The 27,997-nt window shown below is 39.1% G+C and overlaps 1 protein-coding gene across 1 annotated transcript; it reads right to left on the bottom strand.

Moving 5' to 3' along the window:
• Nucleotides 1-6: 6 nt before the first annotated feature.
• LOC121437207 (centromere protein I-like) lies at nucleotides 7-27,672 on the bottom strand. Its single transcript, XM_041637063.1, has 16 exons — nucleotides 27,621-27,672; nucleotides 27,156-27,201; nucleotides 25,377-25,608; nucleotides 23,597-23,734; nucleotides 18,935-19,053; nucleotides 18,541-18,648; nucleotides 12,121-12,169; nucleotides 11,783-11,829; nucleotides 8,785-8,874; nucleotides 7,879-8,007; nucleotides 7,013-7,174; nucleotides 6,663-6,783; nucleotides 5,393-5,484; nucleotides 3,959-4,076; nucleotides 3,472-3,536; nucleotides 7-105 (listed from the first exon to the last, which is right to left on the bottom strand). The coding sequence occupies exons 3-16, from the start codon at nucleotides 25,591-25,593 to the stop codon at nucleotides 7-9; spliced, it is 1,554 nt and encodes a 517-aa protein (XP_041492997.1). The 5' UTR covers nucleotides 25,594-25,608; nucleotides 27,156-27,201; nucleotides 27,621-27,672.
• Nucleotides 27,673-27,997: the final 325 nt, after the last annotated feature.

The following is a 27,997-nucleotide window of genomic DNA, read 5'->3' as shown; positions in this document are numbered from 1 at the left end:
GATAACTCACAGAGGACTGCTTGTCACCGGTTGCACGTGGGCATCCATCGAAAGCCACAAGAGCCAGTTCTGCAGTAGTTCTTTCAGGCTTTGAAGAAGACTACACTGAGGGGGAAACAAAACAAAATCATCCAAAGCAAACAGTATTTAGACCCAGCAGAGGCTAGAAATGGAAGGGACCTTGGATGGCCATAGCCACCTAGAAGTCAAATAGTTGCTATTCCCACGTGTTCCGTCTACAAAGGGCAGATGAATGCAAACACAGATTTGTGCTAGCACTTTTTTTCTAGGAGAAACATACCTCAACAAGACTTCCAGCTTAGCCCAGGAACAATGCTCTCTAAATCACATTCCTCTATAACACACATTACATCATCAAATAAACCATCACCATTTGGCCAGGCAGTTGTGGCACACACCTTTAATCCCAGCACTCGGGAGGCAGAAGCAGGTGAATCTCTGTGATTTCAAGGACAGCCTGGTCTACAGCAAGTTCTAGGATAGGTTCCAAAGCTACACAGAGAAACTCTGTCTTAAAAAAGCAAAAAGAAAGAAAAAGCATCACCCTTGGCCATGCATGGCAGCACAGATCTACAATTCCAGCACTTAGGAAGTAGAGTTAGGGAGCTAAAGGAGTTCAAAACCAGTGTTATCTGCATACCAAGTTTGATGTCAACCTGGGCTGCATAAGAAAATCATCCTTATTGTCACCTCAGAGATCATTTGAAGTTGTTACAAGTAAGACTTCTCTACCCCTTTTACTTTGTGGTCTTGGAGTACAAGATACTTGCTGATAGTTTTAAAAATGAGTCTCCTGTAACTCTGGAAAACAAACATTCCTAATCTTTATGTTCTCAGACTTTATCCTGTCTTTCCAGGCCTCATTCAGAATTCTTTATCTTCACTGAGTCTCATTTTGAGCCTGAAAGTTAAATACTGTTCTCTATTCTTGATTCATCTCCGGTTGCCTTTTCTCTTTTTCTCCCTCCTTATCCCCATCCCCTACTCTCATACATAAATAGTATGTCTAAATGAATGTTAAATCATGAACAACTGCTAATTATCAACCACCCTGACCCACAAAAATGACAAGTGCCTACGGTTCAAAGCTAACTCAACAGCTCTTTAGATTGATGGGATGAGTGAAGAAATTAAAAAGAACTCAACTAGACGATTAGGAGAGAATTGCAATTTTTTTTTCAAAATAGTCTCTGAAAATTTATTAGCTAGGATAACTGGGATTTTCATTTGAATGACAGTGGTTATACAGCAGTGAGTTACAAGTAAAATAAAATGAGCAAACTCAAGTTAATGTGATAGGCAATTAAGTGATATGAAACAAATTGTGAGACACACTGACCAGAACAACCTATTTTTCCTATAAATGTGGCCAACAGTGAGTCATTTCAGGTGTCAAACGTCTGTAGGAGAAATAGTCTATCGTCACTGCTCTCCCAGAGGAATGACTTCAATGGGAAAGTGGCTCAGGTGTTTGGTTGGCTTTGGTTGCTACTGCACTCGCACGGTTGTGATGAAGAGCTAAAGCAGAACATCCTACAGCCTGGAAAGCAGAGGCAAGAAGACAGATGCACGTAAAAGGTCATTCTGAGTTCCAGGGAAAACTGGGCTACATAGTTAGACCCTGTCTCAACTTCACATCCCCACATCCCAGAAAGCCTCAAAAAAGGGTAATTAGTATATGTATGAAATAAACAAGCATTATGGTCAAATAACTGGCAAAGCATTATGATAAAACCACCCTTATGTTCTTAGAGACTGGAACTTTGGCTGGACCTCACAGTCTGAGTTAAGAACACACATTGAGGTCACTTAAAACTTAAGGACCTGCTAGCCTACTGGGTATCCAGCCTGTTTGTTTATCCTGTCTTTATGAGAACAATGTAACAATCACCCTTACTTGCCTTGAACTTCCTGTGTCATCTGATTTTACAATCCAAGCTAGTACATAGCTGTAACCTTAAGTTATGTGCTTTTCCATGTCCCCAACCCAGAAAAATGTATGTGGCTGTTTTTGTTTTGCTTTTTTGCTGAAAGCAGCAAATACGGAGAATGAAAGTAACCCTCTAAAGGGACTATCCACCAGAAATGTTGAACACAACACTTACAGATTAAAGAATGACATTTGAAGTTCTGTTTGTTGTCTGGGTTAGTTGGAACCAGTGGATTAAACCCTTGTAAAAGTCTGTTAAAGATTTCAGCAAAGAATCATATTCTTGCTCTTGGAGAAATGACCCCAAGGGGAAGGACATTAATTTCTTTAATGTGATACTGATGCGCTGTTAGTGGCTCGGAGTTAATAACAATGCATTCAATCCACACAAAAAATATAATGGTACTCCAAGTACTGTTGAGTATTTCCCAGTTAGTTTGTTTTTACATTCAAGTTAATATGCATTTGACACGCTTTTTGTGATCTCATTTGCTGCTTACTAGTGTAACAATTCAGGAAAAAGGTGTGATGAAGCTTTCAAACCAGAAAGTTCTACACACTTGAACTTTCTATTCCATAATACAGTGCAGTTACAAAATGAATGCGGAGGCTAGTGTGGTGAAACACACCTGTACTGTCAACACTGGGGAAGCAAGGGCCAGGAGAACTGCTGTGCAGCCTTGTCTATATAACAAATTCCAGGTAGGCATTGGCTACAATAACTAGCAAACCCTAATATCAAAAGAAAGAATGGGAATGGATGGAGGGAGGAAGGAAGGAAATCGTTGCTGGAAGACTAGACGTGCATTTCAATTGGTAGAGTGCTTGCCTAGCATGCATGAAAGCCTGGGTTTGAACCCCATCATCTCAGAAACTGGGTATGACACTGCATGAGTGTAATTCCAACACTCGGGAGGGGGGGACAGGAGAAGCAGAAGTTCAAAGACATCCATACCTACACAGAAGGTTTATTGGGTTTGACCCAGACCGGGCTACATAAGAAAAGAAAAAAGAAAAAGAGAAAAGGAAAGGAAGGGAAGGGAAAGGGAAGGGGAAGGGAAGGGAAGGAGGGGAGGGGAGGGAGAAGGAGGAGGGGTAGGGAAAGGAAATGGAAGGGAAGGGAAAAGAAAAGTGGAAGGAAAGAAGGAGGAAGGAAGGAAGGAAGGTAGGAGAGAAAAAAAAAGGTAGGCAGGTAAAATGACTCAATGGGTGTAAAGGAACTTGCTGCCTAGCCTGACAACCTCAGTTCTAGGCCCAGAACACATGTGGAGAAAACCACAAGTTGACCGCCAAATTTCCATTTGATGGCACATTTATTGTGGCGTATACACAGTAACACACACATGCACGCACACACACATACACTCTAAATGTTACAACATTTCAAAAGAGAAGAAGAAAGAAATTTACTGCCAAAATTCCAGTTTCGAATTATTTAACACCAGTTAATAGAAGTATGCTTTTTCTTCAGTATAAGTAAGATTTATTTAGGGTTCTTTTGTTTGTTTTTGGATTTTTACCTTGAAATAAATTGTTGATGAAAAGAAGAGAGGTGCTAGATGATTAAAAAGAAGTGGCTTCATCTCTAGGAAATAGAAAATGAGAGTATTCAAAATAGTTTTAATTTATATCACATTGAATTAAACGAGTTCAAGTTGTAGTTTAAATGAGAACCACTTAAGCTCAGACGTTTCAAAACTTGGTCCCCAGTTGGTGGCACTATTCAAGTAGGTTTAGGAATCTTGGCCTTGCTGAAGGAAGTATGTCACTGGAGATGGGCTTTAAGGTTTCAATGCCAAGCACCATTCTCAGTCCACCCTGCTTCGTGCTTGTGGTTTAAGATGCAAGCCTTTCGATTCCTGGCCCCACCTCTATGCCTTTGCTCTACTGTCATGGATTCTAACCCTCTGGAACCATAAGCCAAAATAAACTCTTTCTAAGTTGCCTTAGTCATGGTGTTTAATCACAGCAAAAGAAAAATAACTAATAACTTTTCATAATACATACCAGAGAAGCTACTGAATGGAACCCAGGTCAGAAGCTGAAGGAAATGTGACTGACAGGAGAAGCCATCCCAGAGAGGCAGGCTCTTATACAGGAACGCTTCACAGGAGTAAAACCCCTCCTGAAACACAAGGTGATTGCAAAATCTCATACAGAATCATGAATACTCTAAGCTAGATAATGGCAACGTATGCCTTTAATCCAATACTTCGGAGGCAGAGACAGGCAGATCTCTGAGTTCAAGGCCACCCTGGTTCCAGGACAGCAGGGCTGCACAGAAAAACCCTGACTCAAAAACAAACGAAAAATATTTTTTTGTGAGTTTGAGGCCAGCCTGGTCTACAAAGCAAGTTCTAAAACAGCCAGGCTGTTACACAGAGAAATCCTGTCTTGAATAAGCAAAAACAAACAAACAATAACAAAAACCTAAAACAGCCATTTGTTAGTCCAGCCAAGGACTCCATAGAGAAACTGTGTCTCAAACTAAAAATCAGAAATACTCTCTAACAACCACTCTATTTTGTGCTATAGCTGTTTCAGAGGCATGAGAGCAACAGACAGAGACAATTCAAGAGTTCTAGCTTCAGCTACAACTCAGAGATACCTAGGACAAATGATTCAGATGCTGAAATACATCTCAAACTCCAAAAGATTCATAGCTATTCATAGCTATTAAACACATAAGTCATGTGCTGGAGCTGGAGCTCAGTTGAGTGCTTGCCTAATTCCAGAACCACCTAAACTGGGTGTGGTCATGCACAGCCAGCATTCAAGGGGTAGAGGTAGGAAGATCTAATTAGGAGTTCGAAGTTATTTTCAGCTACATACTAATTTTATGGCCAGCCTGGGTTAATGAGGCCCTGTCAAAGGATTAAGTAATTAAAAAGAACACAAGTCATGGGCGGAGGATGTGGATCAGTGGTAACTAAGTGTTCACACAGTATGCACAAGGCTGCCAAAAAAAGAACACAAGAAACAACCCTATAAGATTTATATTGCTAGCTAATTCAATTAATTGAATGCATTAAATCATTTATTTTGTTAAAATTATAGAACTTTCTACTAATTTAAAATTTTAAACTTACTCTTTCTTCAAACATGATAGTGTAAAAATAAACATCATTCCAACTTTGTTCTATAAATTTCAAATTGAACAAATAGTATCTTTTGAAAAAGCCAAGAATAAGGAAAATAAATAAGTAAAAATAAAAATCAATGGCTTAGGGTATGATTCAGTTGGTAGGATGCTTGCCTCGTATGCACAAGGACCTTAGTTTGATTCCCGATACTGCAAATAACCAGGTGTGGTGGACATGTCTGTGACACATGAAACCCTATCTCTAAAACTGAAAACGTCAACTACAAGAAAATACTACAATGGACATCCAAATAAATCTTAAGAATAATAGCATCTATAGAAAACAAATGGAATCTTACTTGTAAGAAGCACTGCACCCTGATGACAATGTCCAGCAAGTTTACAAATTCTTTTTCTTGTTCATAATTATTCATATTATACCATACACATTCTAGAGCAGAAATATTAAAAATTGGCATCTGGTTATGCAATAAAAATGAAACAAAATATATCACTACTCTGAAGTGACAAAGAAAAGACAGATTAAAATGTTGTAAGATTGGACTACCCTAAGTGACATTGTAGATTATAACAGGGATTTGCAAGTGACAGTCAACAAACAGTAACACAGGGGAAAGTTTATAGTAAAAGCACTGGGAAAGTTCACTTATAATGAATAAGATTAGGTTCAAGTCACAGTAACGCAAAGGACTATAAATGCACAGCTGAAAATAGGTAGGGTGAGTTGAGTATAGACTACAAGTGGTGAGAACTTACCCTTATCCCATATTAACTGCATCACATATCCCACAAAGAAATACTCTATGTCAAAGGAGCAATAGCCTATAGTGACTAAAACTGACTTCAAAGATTTGAATAGTCAGGAATTACATATCCACGAAATAAGTACTCTTGATAGTCAACGAACTTACTAGGGAAAATGTCACTGTGGATAATAAAGTGGCTTTACTATGGCCTGCATGAAAGACTCCCCACTGTCACTTCCTTTAATTCCATGAGTAAAAAATTTTCTAACGACCGATGTGCCATTAGAGGAGGTAATCTACTTGGCACACATGAGTATTTTGGTTAACAGAAAGAATCACTTCTATTATAAAATAATAAGCTGATATCCTGTCTTATAAATTGATTTTCTCTGAGTTGGTTTACTATTAATGGTTCTTGCACACTCCCAGGAATACAAAGAACTCTGAGATTGAGGCCAGCCATCTGGTAAGTTTTGATGATCATTTAGCAGTGTTCACCTAATACCACTCCCTTTTGAATGTCTTAAAATGACAACACCATGTTCATGTTCAACATATTGTACCAGATGACTATAGCATATAATCTCTGGCCTAGAATTTCTAATCTTAAATAAGAAATTATTTTTCTTAAAGATTTATTTATTTAGTATGTATGCCTGCAGTCCAGAAGAGGGCACCTGATCTCGTTACAGATGGTTGTTAGTCACCATGTGGGTGCTGGTAATTGAATTCAGGACCTCTGGAAGAGGAACTAGTGCTCTTAACCTCTGAGCCATCGCTCCAGCTCTAGAATAAGAAATGTATCTACAAACTATCTTTTTCCACTCCCATTTAAACAGTAGTTTACACCATCAATTCTTACCTTCTTGCAATGCTTGACTCAACCAATAATAGAGCCTCAGTAAGATTGACTCATCTTTGACACAATTAATATAGTGAAGCAGCAGAGAGTTGTTTAGCACGGAACTCATCTGCGAAGGCAGCTGTAAAATGGAACAATCAACAATAAGTATATGAAATGTAGGTCCCAACAATAAGCAAAACATTAAATAGGAAACATACAACAAAAATAGAGGATATGGTGCCTGAGATAAGGTTTAGTGTATAGGATTTCTCAACATGTGTGAGGCTGAGTCCAAACTCAAGTACTGAAAACAGAGGCTATCCAGAACACACAGAAAATTCGCGTCAGTCCCTGCTCCAGTCACATACCTCTAAGCAATGAATGTTCTGTAAAAGGTGAGGGAAACTTTGAAGCTCTTCTAATGGAAATGACGTACTGCTGCTGAAATAATCAGAGAGACTCCACATCTTTTCCCCACAGTCTTTGTTAGCAGAATTGAGTGCTGGTATAACGGAGAGAGAACTCCATTTCTAAAGAAGAAAGATAATACAATAATCTGTCAGTGCACTAAAAAGACAATCTAAAAAAATTAAAGCAAGTCAGATATGGTGATATACTTTTTTAATCCCAGTACTCAGAGACAGAGGCCAAGCCTAATCTACATAGCAAGTTTTGGGTCATCTGAGGCTATATTTTAGAAAGCTACAATCTCAAAAATAAATAAATAAAATCAGTTATTAAGCTGTTTCACTTAATGGAAGTATGAATGTGGTTTACATAGAATACTAGATTATCAACATCTATTTAAATACCTATGATCAGGGCTGGAGAGATAGCTCAGTGGTTAAGAGTACTGGCTGCCCTTTCTGAGGACCCAGGTTCAATTCCCATCACCCACATGGCAGCTCAAACCTGTCTATAAATCAGTTCCAGAGAATCTGATACCCTCACACCAATGCACATAAAATAAAATACATAAGCCGGGCGGTGGTGGCGCACGCCTTTAATCCCAGCACTCGGGAGGCAGAGGCAGGCGGATCTCTGTGAGATCGAGACCAGCCTGGTCTACAAGAGCTAGTTCCAGGACAGGCTCCAAAGCCACAGAGAAACCCTGTCTCGAAAAACCAAAAAAAATAAATAAATAAAATAAAATGCATAAAACACCTATGACCACCACCATCTGAATGGCTACTATTTTTAAAACTACAGTCCTTTGTTGCTTTAGATTACTTACTCTTTTTAGAGAACAGCTCTTAGTTGGACCTAACGTCAGCTTTGGAGGTTCTGGAAAAGCTCGCTGGTTTCTTAGCTTCACAGCAACCAGAGCTGAAGTCCATAGGTTCTTTGAATTATTAAAATAGATCTACAGATTTAGGTATAAAGTACAGAAGATTAGGTACTTACGAGTAAAAGCAACATAATAAGAGTACCAAAGTATTAACTGGTTGCATATTAATTATGAAATATTTATACTCTTATAAATCCATTTAATGCTTTTATCCTTTCCTAATCAGAAATCTACTATAATGCATCAAAGGGATCAACACTACGAAAGGGTAATCTCTAATATGACTTCTCCCAAAAGAGTTGGGAAAGATTTTAGCCCAAATCTTTAAATTAACTTTATGGAAAAATAATGAATTTTTTTAGGGGTTGTGGTATACACCTGTAATCCTGACGTTTGGGAAGCCAAGGAAGGAAGAAGAGTTAAGGCTAGTCTGAGCAACCATACCAATGAAGCACAATTAATAAAAACTGGCTCTTACCTCTACCTCAGTCCGAAAATGATGATCCTGCCTCCAGGAATCTCAAAATGAGACTGAACCTGTGAGCTGTCTCCTTCGGTCTTAAAGTCTTCTCTAGGGCTTGGATTAAAGGTGTGCATTGATGGGATTAAAGGTATGCACTGCCCGGTTTCTATGGCAACAACTACTGTGGCTACTGGGATTAAAGGTGTGTGTTACTACTGCCTGGTCTGTAAGGCTGACCACTTGGGCTGTTTTACTTTCTGATCCTCAGGCAAGTGTTGTTTACTAAAATGCAAATGAAATGCCACTACATACAACTCTTTCTCAAACAAAACAAAGTAAATAAAAATGTATTCGATCTCAGTAGGACTTATCTCTCAGTAATCCCTTACCTTCCTCCTCATAGGCAACGATACAGAAATCAAAGTAGGAGCAAAGGTCTTATATAGTGACAACAAAGCCTGGAGATGAGGCTGCAGGCCCTGAAATAAAGTAACAATTTTCCATTTTCAATTCAGTGGCCAAATACAAATTAAGAGCTAATACTAAACAAAAAGCTATAAAAGCTAAGTCCAAACCTTTAGACTCTAATTTTATAATCTGACAGAAAAATAAGAAGCTATAAAAAGTATAGAAATAAGTAACCATCTGGATGTGGTGGCACACACCTTCAATCCCAACAACCAGGAAGCAGAAGTAGAAAGAAACGGACCTCTATATGAGCTCAGGACCAGTCTTGTCTACGTAGACAGTGCCAGGCCAGCAAGGGCTAAAAGTGAGAAACTGTCTGTGCTGGCTAGTTTTTATGTTAGCATGATACAAGGGGGGGGGTCATTTGGAAAGAAAGAATATTTATTGAGAAAATGCCTCCATAGGATTGTCCTGTAGGCCAATCTGGAGAGCATTTTCTTGACTGATGATTGATATTCAAGGGCCCAGCCCACTATAAGTGGGGCCACCCCTGGAGAGAGGCAGAGACCTGCATCGGAGCACTGGACTAAGCTCCCAAAGTTCAGTTGAAGAGTGGGAGGAGTGAGAATATAAGCAAAGAGGTCAAGACCATGATATATAAACCCACTGAAACAGTTTACCTGAGCTAATGGGAGCTCAGACAGGGAAGGAAGCAGCATAGGTCCAACTAGACCCTCTGAATGTGGGTGACAGTTGTATGGCTGAGGCAGACTGCAGGACCATTGGCAGTGAGACCAGGATTTATTCCTACTGCTTATACTGGCTTTTGTGGAACCCATTCTCTTTGGATGGATACCTTGATCAGCCTAGATATGGTGGAGAGGGCCTTGGACCTTCCCCAAAGCAATGTGGGGGGGGGGTTAGGTAGAGAGAGAAGGATGAGGGGAGGGAGTGGGAATGAGATTGGTATGTAAAATGAAAAAGATTGTTTTCTTCTTAAAAGTAAATAAAAAGAAAATATGTAATTTTTTAAAAAAGAAAGAAAATAGGCTAAGCAAGATGAAATAAACCCTTTCCTCCCCAAGGTGTTTTTAGCTATAGCAATAGAAACCCTAACTAAGACACTGTTAAAATCATCTGACACTCTTACAAAGGACCCAGGTTCCATTTGCAGCACCTACATGGCAGCTCACAGTATCTGTAACTCTACTTCCATGAGTTCTGACACCTTATTCTGGACCATTCCAGCCCTCTACACATGTGATGCACATATATACATGCAGGCAAAATACCCATACATATAAAACAAATAAATCTTTAAAAAATAAAAAAAAAAGGCTAGAGAGATGGTTCAGAGGCTAAGAGCACTGACTGCTCTTCCTGAGGTCCTGAGTTTAATTCCCAGCAACCACATGGTGGATCAAAACCATCTATAATGAGATCTGGTATCTTCTTCAGGACTGCAAGCATACAGACAGACAGAACACTGCATATATAATAAATAAATAAATCTAAAAAAATATAAAAATAAAATAAAGCAAACTGGGTGTGGTGGCATATGCCTTTAGTTCCAGTACTCTGGAAGGGGAAGCAGAGGAAGGTAAATCTCTCTGAGTTTGAGGCCAGCATGGGCTACACAGCAAGTTCTAGGACTGCCAGGGCTACACAGTAAGACAGTATCTCAAAACAGAAAAGAAAACTGTCTCAAAAAAAAAAAAACAAAAGAAAACAAGTAAATAAATAAAGCATACTCATCTTTGAATTAAATATCAAGGAGATAAAACCAAGTGTTAAAGTCAAGAAAACAGAGCAGAGGAGATGTTAATTTAACAGGAACACTTGATCATCATAAACCCTGCAAAATTCATTAAGAAGGCCAACGAAGCTTGTGATATTCACGTAAGCCACTTGATATAATTGCTGTTGTTGACTGACCACTCAATCTTCACAGCTGCCCTCTCTAGTGGTATACAATAGTCAAGAAGCTTGACACAACCAAAGTCTCCCAAAGTACTAACTTCCGAACTGAGCAAACAGCTGTCAACAAAGTACATGCCTAAGTTCCATCCCCAGAACCCAGTTTTAAGAAGTCATGTGTGGCGGTATATATTTGTAATCCCAGTGTTAGAGAGGCAGAGACAGGTGCATCCTGGCCTTTCTTTGCCAGTCATTCACTTGCCTAGCCTACCTGGCAAGCTGCAGACTAGTGAGAGGTCCCATCTTAAAAAAAAAGATGGACAGGGACTGATAAAATGGCTCAACATGTAAATACGACTGTAGCCAATCCTGATGACATGAGTTCACTCCCTTAGACCTGAATGATGGAAGGAGAAAACCAACTTTGTCCTCTGATGTCCATAAGCACACCATGGCACATGCGTATCCACACATATACACAGAGTGAGAAAGACTCATACACACAGTAGATAGACAGATAAAGTGGGGGACAGCTCCTGAGGAATGACACCCAAGACTGTCCTCTGCTTCCCTGTACACTCACACACACATGTATATCCTTGTAAACATGTGCACACACATATACATCCTAACTTTGGAGTCTGGGGATTGTCTCAGTGGTAGTGCTCTTGCCTAGCATGTGTAAAGTCGTGGGTTCAATCTGTAGCAACACACACACATACACACAATGTAATATATACATATATCATTGTTTTAAAAAAATACATATTATTGTAGACATCTTTACTGTAGACTTATTGTATAGCTAACAACTTATCATTTGGTGAAAAATGAACATATTGTACTGGAGACTGAACCAAGACCTCATGCATGCTAGACAAGTACTCTACTCATTGATATATACCTCCAGTTTTGATAGTGAGTTTCCATTTTGTTGACTAAGTTCTCAGAAAGTAAGTTCTTTCAAGCTAAGGTGCACTTGGCTTTGTATCTCCCTCCAAAACCTAGCTCAATACTAGCTTAAAGTGCAACTGGATACTCTACGGTATTTTCTGTACTCACCATTTTGACCTGAAGATTAAGCAATTTTCTCACGCGAAATGGTTTGACTAGAAAACAGAAAAAAAGAGGTTCTAAGCATTTGCCTCAGCAAAAGAAGTCAGTTATACTTAACCACCATGTAATTCATATAATTTCTTTTTACAACACATTAAAAATATAAATACGTCCTTAGTTAAGCCACTATGCAGATGTTTTAGATAAAAGTACTAAAAAAAGCAATTTTTAGAAAAATGAATGCTGTCACCTAACTAATGCTAATAATTTTTTAAGCTTCAAAAGGACCAAACAAATGCGGACGATATGAATAAAAGTAAGATGGCTGCAATGGAAACACTCACCATTCTCCTTTTTAGTCAGTACATATAACAAACGGCACACATGGGGGCACTGTTAAAATATAAAAAAAACAAGAAAAATGACAATATTATTTGAACAAAATATATTCAATGTTATTTGAACAAAATAACACCATGTCCTCCTCAAATGTCAATCATATCCTAAGTAAAACAACTTTAGGGCTATACTGAACAATAGCTTTACAAAGCATTCTCTTATTACACAATAGGCTGAGCATTCTTTATCAAAAAATCCTTGACACCAGAAGTGACTATACACTGAGATATTTCCATGTATTTAATGAAAAAGCTAAAGGATACCCAGCACTCGGGAGGCAGAGGCAGGCGGATCTCTGTGAGTTCGAGACCAGCCTGGTCTACAAGAGCTAGTTCCAGGACAGGCTCCAAAACCACAGAGAAACCCTGTCTCTAAAAAACCAAAAAAAAAAAAAGCTAAAGGATGATACCCAACAAGCTGGATTGTGGGAGTACAAACCTTTAATCCCAGCACTTGGGAAGCAGAGACAGGCGGATCTCTGTGAGTTCGAGGCCAGCCTGGTCAACAGAATGAGTTACAGGACAGGCTCCACAGTTACACAAAGAAACCTTGTCTCAGGGGGAAAACATTTAAAAAAAAGATACCTAACATAAAATTCACCAGTGATTTATATACACACTATACGGACAGCTTGAAGGGAAATTTACACATTGACTTTAATGTGTCTATTTTAACTGTGGCTTGTTGCATGAAGCAAGGAATTTTCTACTTTTTCTCTTTGTGAGGTATATGCCCACATGTGTACAAGTACATGCACATACATGCAGTAATTTAAATCCTGGAGGCCAGATTTAAATTGCTGAATGCTTTCAATTTCAGATTCTCAGACTAGGCATGCTTAACCTGTATGTGACAGTGATTTTTTAGAAAATAGCTTCAACTGGCAACAAGATGAGTGGAATTTTTTTTGTTTTGCCTTTTATTTAACTTTTTGAAGATCTACTTTTAGCATGTAAGACTGCTTAGCTGGGTGTATAGATGTGCACCACATGCCCACCTGGCACCCACGGTGGCCAGAAGAGGGCGCTGGATCTTCTGAAACTAGAGTTACAGATAGCTGTGAGCCATCATGTAGGTGTTAGGAACTAAATCCAAGTCCTCCACAAGAGCAACAAATACTCTTAACTGCTGAGTCATCCCTCCAGTCCAATATTTTTGTTTTAAAATATAAAAACAATAGGACAAGTTTGAACAAAATTTTAACAAAAATTTCCTTAGAAAAAGAAAATGTGGTATTTATACACAATGGGATTGTTTAGTCATAAAGGAAAATGAAAACATGTTACTTGCAGGAAAAGGGATGGACTAGAAGATTACCATACTGAGAGAATTAAGCTAGTTTCAGAAATGAATCTTCCAATTGCTCTCATATGTGGATCATAAATTTTTACAGATACATAAAATCATGTACATATATATGACTTGAAAGTAAAGCAAAAATGTCTAGGGGAACAATGGGAATTGATTAATGAGGAGGAGGGTAAGAAACAGGCAAGGTAGGAAAGTATGGGGGAGCATGCTCACTATGTAATACACACTTGTATGAAAATGTCCTTATGTAATACAGCAAGCACCATGTACAATGAACATATATAACAAAAACTTCCAAAACTAAATTATGTGTTTCTTTCAATACTAGTTCATATTTACTAAGATACAAACTTAAAGCTTTTATCCTTGGGGCTGGAGTGATGGTTCAGGGGCTAAGAACATTTGTTCTTTTGTGTGTGTGCGTGTTAGAAAACTGGTTCTTTTTTTAATTTTTATTTATTTATTAAAAATTTCCACCTCCCATTTCCCTCCCATTCCCCCCACCCTCCCAAATATTTGTCCTTCCAAAGGACCCCAGTTTGATTCCCAGCACACAACAAAGCAGCTCTCAATCATCTGTCACTCCAATTCCAAAGCATCCAATGCCCACTCTAACTTCCTTGGGCTCCTGTATGCACACAGTGCACATATATACAACCAGATACACACAAATACATAATGTTTATCCTGGTTCCCCACTTTAAAGTATTTTATTCTGTTGTTTATTATTCAAAATATCATTTTCAGTGATGCCTCATTTTCCATTGTTAGATATAATGCATATTTATGCACAGGGCTCTGCACATGTTGAGTAAAAGCTCCATCTCTGTGTTATAAATCCTGCAAAACAGACCATAATTTATGTAATAACTTGGTCTACAGTCTGGCAAATAGGACCCACTCAATACATTTTTTACTAAATTATTGAGACTAATCTTCATTTTTAGTGTTCATCTGCTCAAGATGTAGTTCACTTGGTAAGGAGTTTGCCTAGCATGCACAAAGTCCTGGTTTTAAATACAGATTTGGTGGTCTAGACCTGTAATCCCAGCACTCTGGTAGTAGAAACAGGAGGATCAGAAGTTTAAGACCTTTTTCAGCTACATAGTGCATAGACGATACATGAGACCTTAGCTTGGATGGATGGATGGATGGATGGACGGACGGACAGACAGACAGACAGACGGGCGGATGCATGGGTGTATGCCATTCCCATTCACTTATGTCTTGTCCACAGCTAGTTTGAAACTACACTAGTTGTAAATGGGATAGTATGGCCGTCATATGTAAAACATTTACTTCTGGGCCTTTAAGGAAAGTTTGTCAACACTTGCTCTCAATAACCAAAAGTGAAAAAATCAATTATAGCCGGGTATGGTGGTTTATGACTTTAACCCCAGCACCTGGGAGACAGAGGCAGGTAGATCTCTGTGAGTTCAAGGCCAGCCTGGCCTACAAAGTGAGTTCCACGATAGCCAGAGCTGCATAGTGAGATCCCTGTCTCAAAAAAGAAAAAGTCAACTATTTAATGGAAACAGAGAAGGAACAGAGCTGGAAAAAGGCCCAGCAGATAAAAGCTCATGCTGTGCAAACCTGATGGCTTGAGATTAATCCCTAGACCTAACAGTGGAAGGAAAGAACCAATCTCCAGACCGCCGATCTTGGCCTGTTCACAGTGGTAAGTGCACAACCACACCTGCACATAAGAATCACAGCCACGCACATGCATGCATGGGCACACACACATACAAATCATACATGAAATTTTTAAATGATATTCTTTTAAAAATTGACATATTAGTAGTCGTTGCCCTATAATCTGAAGTATAACATATTCTATACTGCTTTTTCTGCACTTAGAAATGGATTGAGATAGACTCCAAGTGTAATTATAAGAAGAAGAAAAAATTAGATTTTGGTACAAATTCATTACCTCCCACCCCTAGGATATGAACCATTAGCAACACTATTCATCATGTTGAATACAAAATGAGCGCCACACAATGGCTGGCCTCAGGCTCCAGCCAGTATCACAGTGAATCTGACATTCTCCTTTAATCACATCTAGAAAGGAAAACTCCATATGCAGTCACCATCGGAGTTGCCTTGATGGCAAATATTTAACTGCCACGTCTGAGTCACCACAGCGTCAGAATCCTATCAAACTCAATGGAAATGACTTTTTAAAACTATTTCTTTTAAATGCTAAATCCTGCTGCTATCCATGATGACTCACATCTATAATCCCAGCACTGAGAAGGCAGAAATATAGCAAATTCAAGGCTCTCCTGGACTATGCAGGATACTGTCTCAAACAAGCGAAAAAATAACAGAAAATGAGGTCAGAGAGGACTCAGCAGGTTAAAAGCATTTGCTGCTTAAGCCTGATGACCTGAGTTTGATCCCTGGAACCCACAGTGGAAGGAGAGAACCAAGTCCTCAAAGCTGTTCTCTGGCATTCAGTGCCCACCACGGTGGGTACACACCCAAACTCACACAAATGCATTATAAACACAGCATAATTTTTAAAAATTTTTCAAGAAAAGAAAAAAACTTTAGAGCCTTTCTCCATGTTTGTTGAGCTGGGTCATATTTACACAAATGTAGTCACTTAGGGAAAAAACCTAGAGGGGCTGGAAAGTCATCTCAGTGATTAAGAATGCTTGCTGTTCTTGCAGAGGACCTGAGTTTGGTTCCTACCACCCACGTGGCAGCTCAAAACTGTAAGTCCAGTACCAGGAGACCCAAGGCCCTCTTCTGACCTCCAAGGGCCCTAGGCGCATATGATACATATACATACATGCAGACAAAATGCTCATACACTTAATTAAATAAACCTTTTTAAAAAAATCATAGAAACATTGCTCTCATTTTAAAAAGCCAGCCATGATCAAGCAAAATAGCTCAGCAGGTAAAGTTTGCTGTTGCCAAGTCTGATGCCCTGGGTTCAATATACTTAACTCACATGATAGAAAGAGTAACTTAACTAACTCCAGAAAGTTGTCCTCCAACCTCCACACACATTGTTGTGGAATGCACACCTACATATCATATACACACAAAATAAATAAAATGTAAGGGGCAGAAAATGGCTCAGCACGTAAAGGTACCTGCTGCCCAGACTAACAAGAAGAGTACAGTCCCCAGGAGCCACATGGTGGAAATGGTCAATCAACCCCCTCAAGCTGTCCTCTGATTTCCACACATGTGCCTCGACATGTGGATACACACACATTTAAAAAAAATCTGTGTCTTAAAGCAATAAGAGAAAATACTTCATTTAAAAGGAGGCAGGAGAAATGGCTCAGTGGTTAAATGCACTCCTTGCTCTTCCAAGGACCCATATCAAGTAGCTCACACTTTCCATAATTGTATCCCCAGGAGACACAACACCCTAATCTGGCCTTTGAGGGCTCCCACAATACATAGTATTCATTCACAATGACATGCACATAAGTAAAAATGATCAAATAAATCTTAACAAAATTCAAAATAAAACAAGCTAGTTCTAAAAGACCACATACTACATGGTTCCTTTAATTTTTACAAAAAAGTAATGAACATGTTCTAAAACTGACTATGCTGATAAATGCATTTACCTATGCCTACACAAAAAAAAATCAATGAGTTATATGCATTATCTTGCAAGTTCTGAGTATTTTTGAAACGTGATTTTGTTGGCTGTCTTATTTTCTGTTGTTTTGATAAGACACCACGATTAAGGCAACTTAGAGAAGAAAGGGTTTGTTTATTTAAAGCGTGTGCCACCACCACCTGCCCTGAACTTTTTTTTTAAATGTGTACTGTGTTCTGACTACATTGTGTGTCTAGACAGAACATGTGTGCAGTGCCTATAGAGGCCAGAAGAGTGCACCTGATCCCCTGAAACTGGTAACAGATCAACACTAAAGACAGTTTTGATCTACTGTGTAAGTGTTGGGAATTGAATCCATTTCCCACGAAAGAGCAACTGAGCCATCTCTCTAGCTTCATAATTCAACTCTTAGATTGTTACCTTCATGTGATTTCTTTAATTCCCTTGCTACATTTTTACATTACTAAACCATAGAAAGCTAAATTTTTAGCCTAGGAAGTTTGGATGGGGCGGTGGTGGTGCACGCCTTTAATCCCAGCACTCGGGAGGCAGAGGCAGGCAGATCTCTGTGAGTTTGAGACCAGCCTGGTCTACAAGAGCTAGTTTCAGGATAGGCTCCAAAGCTACAGTGAAATCCTGTCTTGAAAAACCAAAAAAAAAAAAAGACCACTTGTTGCTTGCAGAGTACACAGGTTCAATTCCCAGTACCCATATGGCAGCTCACAACTGTCTATAACTCTAGCTCCAGGGGATCCAACACACTCTTCTGAACTCCATGGGCATCAAGCCTTCAGGCAGAATAAAGACATATATGTGAACAAAACATTTGTAGAAATAAAATAAGTAAATCTTTAATAAAAATAAACCTATTCCTACCTAGAACAAGGCAAGAAACAAGATGTAGCATGAATTTTCATATGCATGAATTCTATTCCCAAAGTGAGAGGAATTCAGTCAGGTATGTATGTACATTATGTGGTCTACAAACTGATTGTCCTTGAAAATTTTCTAGGTAGTGAATAGGTTGATTTCTTGGCATTACCAATATCTTCAAAGGGATAATTATACTATTTAATCAAAAAATAAGTTATTTGCAACCTTTAAGATAGTGTTCTCCTTCTCATGGATTCTGATGTAGTTTTTGCAATGTCAAGAAAATTCAGAGTAAGTCACCCAAAGGACTCTGCTGACGTGGTTTAAAAGGGAAAATAGCAATCACTGAGCTAAATCAACAAAACTCTATCTGTACCATTATTTCCTTAAAAGAAAATATACAGCAAATACCACAGATTTGTTAATCTGTGAGACAGTGCAGCGAAGATCTCTGCTGTGTAATTCTTTCTACTTTTTGTATTCTTAGTACATCTTGAAATAAGCATGGAACACACATTAAGGGGCATGGCAATATACAGAAAAATAGTATTCAACTGAAGCGCAAGGCTGTTCAGTGTTTACTTACCAGTGCATCATCTTGCAAGGAAGCAAAAAAGAAGCCATAGAGCAAATTAATTTGCTTCTTATGATCAATAAAGTCAAACATCGCGACCAACCAACGATAAAAAAGCACCTGTTGACAGAGAAAATGTGTCTTTAGAGAATGTAACTAATTGTGGAGAAAGAGCTTTAATCTCTCCTCGGCACTAGTTTAAAAGATACTAGCACCAAGTAGGATAATAGATTTTTATTTCTCAGTAAAAATTTCTGTTTGAACAGGGTCCTTGTATCAAGCTACATTGTTCTGAAACCACAGGTCTTGTACAAAGGGCCACTGCCATTACTCCATAAGTGGTTCTTCTTTGCTAGCCCTTAAGTAGGTTCTAAAGGACTTATCATCAAAGTATCTAAAAGATTACCTTGGTATTACCAGAGCACTTGCCAACACAGAGCCAAGATACCGCCTTAACCACAGAATCTTCTGATATGAGAGTTTCTGGAATCATGCACTTTAATATCCGTATGCTTATAGCATTCCCTGGGGGGAAAACACTCTAAATTAAACTGGATTTCAGTGTCTCAATTGTTCCTTTACTATGGTCATAACTCTCTAAAACAAACTAAAAAGCAAATTATTTTGTGTGTGTACGTGTCCACATGAGTGCAGACATGTGTGCCTAAAAGTATGCATCTGTATGGAAGTCAAAGCTTGATGGTATTGTCTTCCTGTCGCCTTACTTTTTCAAAATTATCTTTATTGGATGATTTTATGTATATGGGTATTTTGCCTGCACGTGTGTCTGTGTACCCTGTGCCTGCAGGGCCCACTGAGGTCAAAATAGGGCACTGGACCCCCTGGAAATGGAGTTTAAAAATGTTGTGAACTGCCATTGGGTGCTAGGAATCAAACCTGGGTCCTCTGGAAGAAGAGCAAGCGTCCTTAACCACTGACCCCATCTACCTTACTTTTTTATGTACATGGTGTTTTGCCTGCATCTATGTCTGCGTGAGGATGCCAGATCCCCTAGAACTGGAGTTACAGACAGTTGTGAACTGCTATGTGGGTACTGGGAATGGAACCCAGGTCCTTTGGAAGAACCGCCAGGACTCTTCACTGCTAAGTAATCTTAACCACTGAGCTGTCACTTCAGCCCCACTTACTTTTTGAGACAGGGCCTGTCAATGAACCTGGAACTCGCAGATTCAGATAGACTAGCTAGTCATCGAGTCCTATGGATTCTCTGGTTTCCATCTCCTCAGTGCTGGGATCACAGATACATGCCTCTACCTAGGCTTTCTCCCTCTCTCTCTCTCCCTCCCTATTTATCCATCTATCTCTCTATGTAAGGGTATCTTGTTTGCATAAGTGTATTGCTGTGTAGTTGGACCTAGCCATGCCCACTTAGCATTAAAAAACCACTCCTGGTCAAAAAAATAATTACAGATACAAATGCAATAAGAACAAATTCAGATGTTGAAAAAGACCTCTAAATGGGTCACAGTATGTTTAAAAAATGTACGTAGGCTTGGAAGAAAGAAGAAAAAGGATATAGAGAGTTATAAAAAGAAATGGTTTTTTTAAAAAAATAAAACAAAGTCTTTAAAGAGACAGAGTACAGACAGTCATAGATAAAAGGAATAAAGAAAAATGAGCCATATAAAAATAATAGATATACAGAAAGTCTAAATTATGTATATTATTGTGTTTTCTTTAATTTTTTTGTTTTTGTTTGGTTGGTTGGTTTTGGTATTTTTGAGACAGGGGTTCTCTGTAGCGTTGGAGCCTGTTCTGGAACTAGCTCTTGTAGATCAGGCTGGCCTTGAACTCACAGAGATCCACTTGCCTCCCAAGTGCTGGGATTAAGGAGTGTGCCAACACCACCTGGCCTTTAAATTTTTTGAATGTGAAAAAGCTAAGTACTAAGAGACATTTCATTGTATGGGCTGCTAAGCTAAACCAACATTTATATTTAAAAGGTATCTTGACTTCAAAATTTGGGTCTAGAGAGGCAGTGGTGCTGCACACCTTTAATCCCAGCACTCAGGAGGCAGAGGTGGGAGGATCTCTGTGTGGTCTACAGGAGCTAGTTCCAGGACAGGCTCCAAAGCTACAGAGAAACACTGTCTCAAAAAACAAAAAACAACAAACAAACAAAAAAATTGGGTCTAAGAATATGTTGCTTTGGCAAAGAGGTTCTACTTTTATTTCCACAGAGGATGAGAACCTGTGGATTCCTTCTAGACTAATGTGGTTTAATGGACAAAGACCCACCCCCGAAAGGTTGCTGTGAACACCCCGAAAAATTACTTTGCCCAACAAAAAGCAGAAATCAGTTTGGAGAGAACTACGCCCAAATTCCCAAATATTGTTTATTAATGTTTCTTTACATTTAAAGGGGGATATGCTATAGAGATCAATACTTTGCACTAGTACGGATCTTGGTTTATTGATAGAAATTTTAGGTCAATTAGTTAGGCTTTCTAGATGTACAGAGATATATTTCACATAGATAATTATTCTTCAAAACTTTCAAAGACTAGAGAATATGGCATTCAAAATATTTTAAGAACTTAGGACTTTTCATGACAGTGAGACACATCTGCTTCTGGCAGCACCGATCTACTTTAAGAGAATGATAGGCATCAAAGAGGCTCCTCATGGAGTTTGTTAGCCATTTGGACAAGAAACTGCTCTTGTCTGAACTGTTTGACTTGACTTGCAGAACCCATAGAAAAATGACTGCTGACATTGCCTAAAGAAGGTGAAATAGTCCTTCGGGGTTCCTGCTTCAGGAAAGAGTCGGCCAGACATTCTGCAGGACACAGAAGAAAGTGACTGACAAACTGCTAATATAGGCGGAACTGTCTTTGAAATTTCCTGCTCATGGACAAGTCTACTGGATACTATGGGTCTATAGGCTGAAGACGCGTGCTCCAAAGATACAGAAGAACTGTCAATTCCAGAGTTTTGGAAGTTTCTGACAATACACTTCCTGTTTACTTAGGTAATATTATATCCTTTTGGAGTCTTTCATGGAGTTGAGGAATAGATAGTTAAAGTTATAGTTTTCCTTAGTTATGATAAAAGATAAAGTAGGTATAAATGTTCTAACTTTAATTCTTGCTTGATATCTGTTTTGTTATATGTAATTTTACTATGTTAAAATTAAAATCTTCCTTTTTATTTAGACAGAAAAGGGAGGGGATATGGAAAGTCCTTCTGTATATGTGTTGCTTTTATTGGTTAATGAATAAAGAAACTATTTGGTCAGTGGCTTAGCAGAATAGATCTAGGTAGGGAAAACTAAATTTAATGCTGGGAGAAAGAAGGTGGAGGTATAGACCTGTAAACCTAGTACTCAAGAAGTGGAGGCAAGAGGATCTTAAGTTTAAGGCTAGTGTGAGCCATGTAGCAAGACATTGTCTCAAAAAGAAGAAATGAGAAAAGAGCTTCCTTTTAAGGTAATTAAAATAATTAGTAATTAGATAATTTTGGCGAATGCTGGACTCATTGAATATGCAAAAGCTACAATGTGGATGCTTTTTCCATTACTAGGGCTTAAACCTAGAGCCTCATGCATGTTAGGCAAGCCCTCTTACTGTGCCACATCCTCACTCCAATACATTCCATTTTTAAAGCATCATGAATTTTAATAGTATGTGAATTACACTTCAACATTAAAAAGCCTTTCCACCCAGCAGTGGTGGCACACACCTTTAATCCCAGCACTCAAGAGACAGAGGCAGCCGTATTTCTGTGGAGGCCAGCCCAGTCTACAGAGACAGTTTTAGAACATCCAAGGATACACAGAGAAACTCTGCCTCAAAAAAGCCTTTCAATCACAAGGAACAAAGTGGCTTTCACTTTAATTTTGCAATGACACAATAGATTATTATTAATGGTTAAACCCACTGACAGGCATTTTCATGAGTTGTTGCATTTAAAAATTTTCTTCAAGGGCAGGGCATGGTGACTCAGGCTGCTGTTCTCAGAACTAGTAAGTGTAGAGGTCAGAGGCCAACTAGTGGGAGAACCGGAACTGGTTCTCTTCGTTCACTATGTGGGTCCCAGGGACTGAACTCAAGTCCTCAGGCTTGCATGCAGGTCTAATGAGTCAGCTCAAATGAATATTAAAATGAAGATAAGCTATTCTGAATGCCTGAACATGGGTGAGAGAAAGCTACAAGTAAATAGAACACTAATCAGGTGATATTTCTAAGCCTGTCCTGTACTTAGGATAGGAAACACAAAAGAGAAAAGCATCTTAACTACCAGGATCAGAGATAATGGAATAAAGACAGTATAAATAGGAACTTGTCAGGTAAATAAACCTAAAGCAATGAAACATACTTGATCCTTTAAAGTCCCTCTTTGAAAAACCTCCAATGACATCAAACACACACATGGTATACATACATACATTCAAGCAAAAACACTCATACACATAGAATAAAATAAACAAATCTTTAAAAAAAAAGCCTGGGTGTGGTGGTGCATATCTCTATTCCCAACACTTGAGAGGCAGAGGCAGGAGTATCAAAGCAAATTTAAGATCACCCTCATCTTCTTAGCAAATTCTAAGTCAACTTCAGGTATCTTTTTGTGTCTCTCTGTGTGTATGTACTTCTTTTTGTTTTCTGTTTGCTTGTATATTTTGTTTATTTGCCTGTTTGTTTTCTTTCTTTTTTTTTTGGTTTTTCAAGACAGGGTTTCTCTGTAGCTCTGTCCTGGAACTAGCTCTTGTAGACCAGGCTGGCCTCAAACTCACAGAGATCCGCCTGCCTCTGCCTCTCGAGTGCTGGGATTAAAGGCGTGCACCACCACCACCCAGCGCATGTTTGTGAGAGAGAAAGAAGGTATGGAGTGGGACAGGTGGGAAGTGGGAATAATATGGGAAGAGATGAAGGAGGAAAAACCATGATTAGAATATACTGTAGAAAAATATTATTTTCAATAAAAAACAAAAGCAAAACAGACACAGTACATTTTCTTTGGAAAGAAAAAAGAAACAAAACCCAAAAACTGTCTAAATGGCAAAAACTAACAGGAAACTAATGACAAATATATCAGTTCAACATACCAAACTTGCCACTGAGTGCCACATTTAGTAAAATATCAATTGCTTCTGGAGCTAAGCCATTTTTCCAAGCCACGTTTTCCACAGATTTCAAGTGTTTTTCCAACATTGTATTTTTATTGAGTGAAGTTTTCTTGGGACCTGGAAAAAGAAACAATATTAAACAAGTAGACCTTGGACAATCTTTCAGTGCTCATCCTCAATAATTACAACCTAGGGACTCATTAAAGGAATAGATTTATGCAATAACTGTCTTCCTCTAAAAAAACAAAAAATAAAACAAGCAAATTAAAAACCTTGAGAACCTATATATTACTCAGTGCTTAGCAACAATAGAATCTTCAGTGAAGAAAACATCCCTCATGCCCTGACAGCTCAGTATATATTGAAATATACTATATCACAATGTATTATATACTATAGACAAAACAAAACATCTCTCCAGCATAGTGGCTGGAAGATACTGTGATCACCTCAGAATCTTTACAAAATACTAATACTTAACATGTACTCTTAAGACATCTGATTTTGTTGATATGGGATATATATATATATATGTGTATACACACACACACACACACACATATATATATATATATATATATATATAAAAACAAACATTCAACTTTAATTAAATCCTCTTTCAATATTAGGACAATTCCAAAATTTTACTAGAAACCTTTATTTGTGTATATACATGAGCATGTGTGTACCTATGAGTGTGTGAGCCATGTGTAAGGTTGAGTGTGAAGGAGAATTTGATGCTAGGAATCTTCCTCTATCACTTGCCACCTTATTTTTTTGGAGACAAGGATTCTCAGTGAACTTGGAACTCACCAATTCAGCTAGACTACCTGGCCAATAAGCTACAGGGAGTCTCCTATCTCTGCCACCCCAGTGTTGGCATTACAAGCACATAAACCATGCCAAGATTTTTACATACTTTGAACTTAGGTCCTTATACCTACAAAGCAAGCTCTTCTTCAACTGGACCATCTCCCTAGCCTACCTAGATGTCATTCAAAAGTCACAGTGCCAGGTTACATCCCATAGCAACAAAATCAGATGTCTAAGAATAAATGATAAGAATTAGTATGTTTTAAAGATTCTGAAGTGATCACAGTGTCTGCTAACCACTATGCTAGGAAAATGTTTTGTTTTGTCTATAGTATATAAATGTTGTCATATAGTAAATTCTCGATAAGTGACTATTAGATAAAAATTTGAATAAACAAAAACATCTTTCCCTTTAAAAGCATTTAAGGCTGGACATGATGGTGTGCACCTTTAATCCCATCAGTCAGGAGGAAGCAACAGGAGGACCTCTCTGAGTCTGAAACCAACCTGGTCTACAAAGCAATTTCCAGGACAGCCAGGGCTACCCAGTGAAACCTTATCTCAAAAAAAAATCTTTAAAAAAGACAAAAATTATTTTTGGACAGGTTCCTACTCTTACCTGTCTTACTCCCCGTGTTGGGATTACAGATATGTCTGCCACTGTATCCAGCAATTAGGACCGAAATATTTTTAGAGAGAAATAGGAATTTCGGGGCTTGGGCTGGGGTTGTAGCTCAGATTCGAGAATGCTGGGTTCTACCACCAGCTCCACATAAACCAGGCATGGCAATGCACACCTGTAATCTTAGCAATCAAGTTAGAGGCCACCCTCTGCTGCATAGTGAGTTCAAGGCCAGCCTCAGATACATAGAGACCGGTCTCAATAAAAACAAAAAAAGTAAATAAAATAAACTGCACTTTCATAAGGAAAATCATCTGCCTTTACCTTTCTGGAAGTATCCTATTGCTATCTGCAGGTCATCTTCGTCTTGATCATCAGCATGTTTAGGATCTTCCATTGAACTACTTTCTTTCAAGACACTCTCCGAGTTGCCCGATTTCTCTTTTACCTTCCAGGCTAAGAGACTGGTCTGAAAAGTATTACTACCTTGAGAAATTCTGTTTTGGAGCTCAGAGCTTCTGGTTTTCCTTTGAGTTGCCATCACTGTATATATGTTCTAAACAAAAATGAGTACCAAGTTACTATTACCCAGCCAGAGACAATGACCATATTTGTCTGCATTCCCATGTGCAACAGGTATTCAATGACAGGAGACAATTAACCCATAGGCTTTTTTAGAAAGTCCTTGACCTGAACAGCAATAGATTCATAACTTGCCAATGTAATATATATTAGCTAAACTTTTAAAATGGCTATATTTTTAAGTACAAAACCATCCCATCTCATAATTGCAATATTTTCCTACTCCTATTTTATCTACCCCTCCTTGATTTTGCTTTCGATCTTTACACTGTCTTTTTTTGCCAGTAGTATGTTAAAACTGCACAGTTAAAAAAGCTAACTAGGGCTGGAGAGATGGCTCAGAGGTTAATAGAACTGACTGCTGTTCTGAAGGTCCTGAGTTCAATTCCCAGCAACCACATGGTAGCTCACAATCATCTGTAATGAGATCCGGTGCCCAGATCACTATATTCATAATAAATAAATTTTAAAAAAAGCTAACTAATGCCCAGGGTAGCAATATTATCCATTTATTAATTCACACATTCAATAAATACTATGCATCATCATCTTTATGCCAAACACAGTCTAGTTACCAGGGCTGTAAAAATAAAACATCATGGTACCTGAATTCATGAACCCTATACTGGGGGACAGGGGTTATAAACCAAGGACCCAGTAAGTAACAAGTGCAGTGAAGTGACAGAAATGAGGTGGAGTAGGAATCTAATTTTGAGTAGGTGTCCAGAGAAAGCCTCTTGTGGTGGTTTGAATGAGAATGCCCCCCCAGGCCCATATATTTGAATACATGATCCCCAGTTGGTAGAACTATCTGGGAATGACTAGGAGGTGTGGCCTTGTTTGAGAAAAATGAGTCACTGAGGGTGGGCTTTGAGACTTCAAAACTCCACACCATTCCCACTTAGTTGTCTGCCTTGTGCCTGTGGATAAGATATAAGCTCTCAGCTACTGTTCCAGGACTGTGCCTGTCTACCACATGATTGCATGGGTTCTGCTACCCCATGTAATAGTTAAATCTCAAATTAAATGTTTTCTTTTATAAGTTGCCTTGCTCATGGTGTCTCTTCACCAAGAAAGAAGAAAAGTAATTAAGACAGCCCTCTTTCGTGACCCTTAAGGAAGATGAAATCTAAGTGCCAAGAAGGAGTGGGCCATTTGAAGGTGCAGGGGAAGAGTATTTGATGAGAAGAAAAATGGAAAACATCCAAGCAAGAAAGAAATTTGCATATTAATGAAAACATGTCAACACCAGTGTGAACAGTTTGGATCAAAAGAGTTAAAGTGTAAAGTGAGAGTCAGAACTGTAACAGGGGAGATCATATTGGGTCTTATAGGCAAAGAGTAAGGACTCTGACTTTTCAGTATCAAATCACGGGAGAGGAAACGTAAGACCATTTTTCTTTTCTGTAATGTAGAGACTAGAGTTCAGAAGTGTTGAGAAACCACTTACCAGGCTTTGCCAAAGAAAGCAAATGACTGGCCAGCAGTAGGTCTAAGTAGGGTAAAAAAAAAAAGACTCACATGTCCTATGAGATACTCGGTGCAGGAGCATATATACCTGGGTAGACTGTTAAAAAGATAAAACAAAGAATTAGACACAGATATGAGGGAAACCAAGAATAACTAATAAGGAACCAAGACTGGCTTCTAAGTTTTTATCTTCAAGTAGGAAAATCTACGGGAACAGATGAAATGACATTCAGTCTCTTCCCCCTAGAACAGATGAGACCAGGGCAAGAGAACACATAATAAGTTCAAGACAGAAGGAGGGGAGGTCTGGTGACAAGAGCATCCTACTTAAGAAGGGTCAGGAAGCAGATTAGGACCCCCACTGGGCGAACTGCTCCAGCGCCACGGGGTGGTTCAATTCGTGGCCCTCCCTCCCCACCTAACAGCGAAACAGGCAAACAACTCCCCGACTAGGCCTATTCCTGAGACCACAGAGGAAAATCTAATGCCGGTTTCCCTTTTCAGAGTTAGTTTTACCCTCGCCGGTCGCGGTATTGCAGATCTCAGTGCCACCCTGGTCGGAGTCGCCCAGCACCTCACCCTAAGAACTTCGGCACTGGTCCTCTAGCTCCCAAAAGCCGCCTCCGAGATTCAAAGGCGCCAGCCCCGCCCCGCGCATGCGCTTCGGGGGAGCCCGCAAAGGCGGGGGAAGCGAGTTCAGCCGAAAACTAATTGGTTTGAGTGCAGCTTTGAGGCGGGAGGTGGCGCGCGCGCCAGCGGAGAAAGACGCACCTCAATGACGCAAAGTGACTGGCCCCACCCACGGAGGCCTGGGGTACGCCCCAGCTGGCAGTCGCTACTGGAAGTCAGTTGATTGACCGGTGGTGGTCTCCGAGTTCTGGGGTTTGCAGCGG

This window comes from Microtus oregoni, unplaced genomic scaffold (genome assembly GCF_018167655.1).
Source record: "Microtus oregoni isolate MIOR12 unplaced genomic scaffold, Mior012 000050F_ref0000143, whole genome shotgun sequence".
NCBI classification, from domain to species: Eukaryota; Metazoa; Chordata; class Mammalia; order Rodentia; family Cricetidae; genus Microtus; species Microtus oregoni.
Note: the sequence above shows the minus strand (reverse complement) of the source record. Positions and strands in the feature narration are given on the sequence as shown.

Excerpts from the sequence above, each read along its gene's own strand:
- LOC121437207 (XM_041637063.1), bottom strand. The coding sequence starts at position 25,593 with ATGGCAACTCAAAGGAAAACCAGAAGCTCTGAGCTCCAAAACAGAATT. Across the intron at positions 8,008-8,784 it reads CGTTGCCTATGAGGAGGAAG|ATCTATTTTAATAATTCAAA; the intron begins GTAAGGGATTAC and ends CTAAATCTGTAG. Across the intron at positions 6,784-7,012 it reads AGAACATTCATTGCTTAGAG|CTGCCTTCGCAGATGAGTTC; the intron begins GTATGTGACTGG and ends TCCATTTTACAG.